This window comes from Pteropus vampyrus, unplaced genomic scaffold (assembly GCF_000151845.1).
Source record: "Pteropus vampyrus isolate Shadow unplaced genomic scaffold, Pvam_2.0 Scaffold3, whole genome shotgun sequence".
Classification (NCBI taxonomy): Eukaryota; Metazoa; Chordata; class Mammalia; order Chiroptera; family Pteropodidae; genus Pteropus; species Pteropus vampyrus.
Genome location: NW_011888784.1, coordinates 22,272,969 through 22,276,801, shown reverse-complemented (window position 1 = coordinate 22,276,801; position 3,833 = coordinate 22,272,969). Strand labels below are relative to the sequence as shown.

Below are 3,833 nucleotides of genomic sequence, written 5' to 3'. Positions count from 1 at the left end.
CCTATAGGAAAAGTACTAATACTAGTCCCATTTTATGGATGGGCAAACTGAGACAGACAGTGGCCCAGAGATTTATTCAGATAGGCCCACACTTGCTATTACCATGTGGTATAAAGCAATGAGGCATATAATTATGTTTGGTTCAGAAAACCAGGCTTATTTCTTCAAGCATGGTGGTTCTACATAACTTGTCACTAGAAACCACACATCACAAAACGCCTTGGTACACTGTGCACTGGGTTCTTCTGTCAAACATATTCAAAACTTACTTTCTTAGAAGGCATAATTCACTTTTGGTAATTTTGGAAAGTTAATCAAAGGATGTTCAATCACTAAAGAATTCTTTGGGTTTGAAAAGTGAATATTTCACTATATATTAGTTGCTGAAGAAATGTTAACTCTGTTAAGACTTTCTGTAAATAAAACCTTATCACTGCAAAGCAATAGTAAACTATCTCATGTCAGAATACCATACCTACAACAGGGATAGCCTTCAAATTTAAAAATGCCTCACCCACATTTCATTTTATTCTAAGTGAAAATTAATTAACTCAAAAAAGAAATATACTTCTAAAGCTCAGGTTACACATGATAGCTTCCTGGAAGCTACTATCGCCTTTGTTATTTGTATGTGCACCACTAAAACAGCTAAGGAAGACTTAGTATTATAAGATCCGCCTTTTCCATCACTCCCACTTCATGTAGAAACCAAATTGGAAACTTGTTAGAAAAGGTAATACGTGCTCTATCGTTTAAATCCAAACAATTTCACAATATTTTTCTGAATAAATTCAATAATTTGTTTTATAAACATAAAATAGGCAAAAAGAACCATAAAACAAATGAAATAACTAAAATGGGTTATGAAATGCAACTGGGCTTTAATTTCCAAATCCACTTTCCAAAATTCTTATTTGAACAGTTTATCACAGAAGTAACTCTCCTAGAAAGTTATATAATTTAAGGGGGGAGGGTGGGAAGAGAAAGGGAGAGAGAGAGAGAGACATGACCAGTTCTAGGATGTTTATCAATAAAAATAAGCGACAAGGGAGACAAATTTGTAGCTCATCCAAAAACGCCTGCCAAACACTCCTGCTATTTGTTTCCACCAAGTTATTGTTTTGGAAAACATGTTGTTCTCTCTTAAAATAACCTGCTTAAATGTTCTTAAAAGCCACTGCATTTCCACTGAGGGCTAAATAGCTTCCATACTGCGATATATTGACTGATAAAGTCAAAGTAAGTTATGCGTAAAGCCACACACACAAAAAAAGTTGGAACGCTCCAATCCTCCCTTGTTATAAAGGACACTAGCTACTGAATGAATCCACTACTCGCCCTTATTGAAACTAATGCTGGTCCTCTACAGTATTTTAAGAATGACAGACATTCAAACTACCCTATTTCTCTGGATGAGGGAAATAAGCCACATCTGTAGCTACAGGTAGGCTAGTAATTAACATTTTTAAGGAAGGTCAAAATCACCTTGAACATTTTAGCATTCACTCTGAGAACTCTAATCCTCCCATTAAAACACAGAGTTTGTTTCCAGTCCGATGTGGTTAAAGCTGTTATGCCTGGGAAAGTCCCAGAGAAACTTGGGAGTTTAAAAAAAAAAAAAAAGAAAGAAAAGAAAACCTCAAGTTGTGAAAGACATAGTCAAACATCCATAGTACAGGAAGAATTTTATGAACTTAGTGTAACTCGAGATGTGTTTTATAAGCCTGTCAGAGGATGAATACACAATGTCCTCCAACCCAGCCCCATTGCCCTAACACAATCCCCACGCTTTGGCTGCTCACCCCCATCTTGGCCCCTTTCACTTTGGGGTGGAGGATGGGGGGCAGAACTCCTGTCTTAAGTCTTGACATCTGCAGAGCGTTACCAATAGCGAGACAAGGCCCCTCAGCTGGAGGAAGTGGATACTGACAAGAGGAGAGAGAAACAGACAGATCTAGAATTCAAGCCCGCCAGAGAGTGGAGGGAGAATCACGCATACTCCGTGCGGTCCAAGTGGGTCTGGTGACACATCCCAGGTGTCTGCACTAAGGCTGGTATCTCCAAAGTCCAGAATGCAACTTGGGCGCGCCGATACAAACTTGGCCTTCAGCTTTCCTGAAGCCGGTCAAGTTAGCACAGGGTTCCCGGTGCCTATAGACCTGAGAGGCGTGGAAGGGTAGAGAGTCCCGCTAGGTCTCCACACCCTGGGTGTCCCCCGGCTCCGCGGGGAAGGGAACCAGGGAACTGAGTCGACTGTGGGCCGGAGTGCGGGCCCCGGACTGGGAGGTCCGGGAAGGAGTAGGGGGCTCAATCGGGAAGTCCGAGAATGCGGGGGGGATGCCTACCTTGTAACATGGCCTCAAGTTTCTTCCTGTCCACGCGGAAGCGCTCCTCGCTCCACTCCGGGCTGTGCAGGGGCGCCCCAGCGACCAGGTCGTCCTCGGAGCCCGGCATGGGCGAGTCGGTGCTGCGCTCGCTGTTGGAGCCCGGGTCCGAATGCGCCGCCAGGTAGCCGGGCTCGCCCTGGGCGGCCATGGTGGGCGCGCGGCGCTGGGGCTCCGGCTGCGGCCGCCGCTGTGCCTGCGCCGCCGCCTCCGATCGCGGGCCGGGTTCGACTGGCTCCCCGCGCCGCGGCGCTAGCTCGTCCGCCCGCAGCCGCCGCCAACGCCGCGGAGCCCCCGACGCATCCCAGCCCCGGGCGCCGCCCGCCGTCCCAGGTCCCGGCTCCGGTCCCGGGCCAGTGGCTGCACCGCCCCCAGCCAGCAACGCCCGCGCGGAATGAGCGCGCCGCGCCGCCAGCGCCTCCATCCGCAGGGCCCCGGCGCCCCTTCCCCGCCCGCCGCCCCTGCAGCCGCGCGCTCATTGGCCGGGCCGGCCCACGGGGAGCCCCGGCGGGCGGGCGGACGCGCGGGCGGGCGGCCCCTGGCGCTTGCACACACTCGCGCACACACACTCACCACGTACACACAACCACTTTTCTGCACTTACACGTATAGATCTTGTCCCACACACATACTTTCATAGTTCTTCAAACACAGGCACTCGCCAAATTCAAGCTCGGCACCCTCCTGAACGCTCACGAAGTGCACACTATTTCCCTTCTACTTACATACACAGGACACACTACACCCTAAACCTCACAGCCCCAGTCGGTCCCACAAGTTTGAAACAGGGAGGAAAAGAGAAAGCTTGCGGAAGAAACAGTGTTCATCTCTCGCAAACATCACTGTGTTCGTTGCTTGCATTCTGTTCATTACCCCACTAACGGTTCAAACACAGATCGCTCCTCTCCTCTCAGCTAAGTGGCCAGTTGCACAAGAGGTGGACAAGAGGCTTACTCTTTTTATTCCATGGGAAAGGATGTTTTTTTCTTAAATGGGGTGAACAGGAAGTCGTTTTCTATATGTTTCTCAAGAAATGGATTCAGCTGATTTATAAAGTAGAGGAGCAGGAGAAAAGCGGCTCTGAGATTGCAGCGGTGGTGAGCTAGATGCAGCTGGCATCTAGGCAGCGCTGTCTTGTCAAGGTTAAGAGCGTTTCTCTGTTCTCAAGATCAGTGTCTCGCAGATGATAACCGGCAAATGAACCTCTGATCCTACCTGCCCCCCAGCCAGCCCACCCACTCAAACTTAGACTTGAAGCACCAGGGAAGAAGAAATTCGCTTGCACCAGGAATGCCCTTGGAACTGTTTTTTCCCAGTTCACACTGATTCATACCCTCTTTTGCTTTGTGACCGAAAGCAGTTTTCTTTTTACTTTTTTTTTTCTGAAGAGGGATGAGATAACATTTTGTCACTGTGCCAAAGAGGGACGCTTACTGGCTGGCCTACACA

At 48.3% G+C, this 3,833-nt stretch overlaps 1 protein-coding gene across 7 annotated transcripts in view; it reads right to left on the bottom strand.

The window, feature by feature from the left end:
• BICC1 (BicC family RNA binding protein 1) overlaps window positions 1-2,785 on the bottom strand; it is a 255,262-nt gene extending 252,477 nt beyond the window's left edge. For 2 of the 7 annotated variants that reach the window (XM_023531912.1, XM_023531924.1), the window contains exon 1: window positions 2,346-2,785. In XM_023531912.1, the coding sequence (XP_023387680.1) occupies window positions 2,346-2,535 (190 nt within the window). In that variant the 5' untranslated portion in view covers window positions 2,536-2,785. The remainder of the gene's footprint in view (window positions 1-2,345) is intronic. The other 5 variants (XM_023531915.1, XM_023531910.1, XM_011362178.2 and 2 more) reach the window with 3 other exon arrangements.
• Window positions 2,786-3,833: the final 1,048 nt, after the last annotated feature.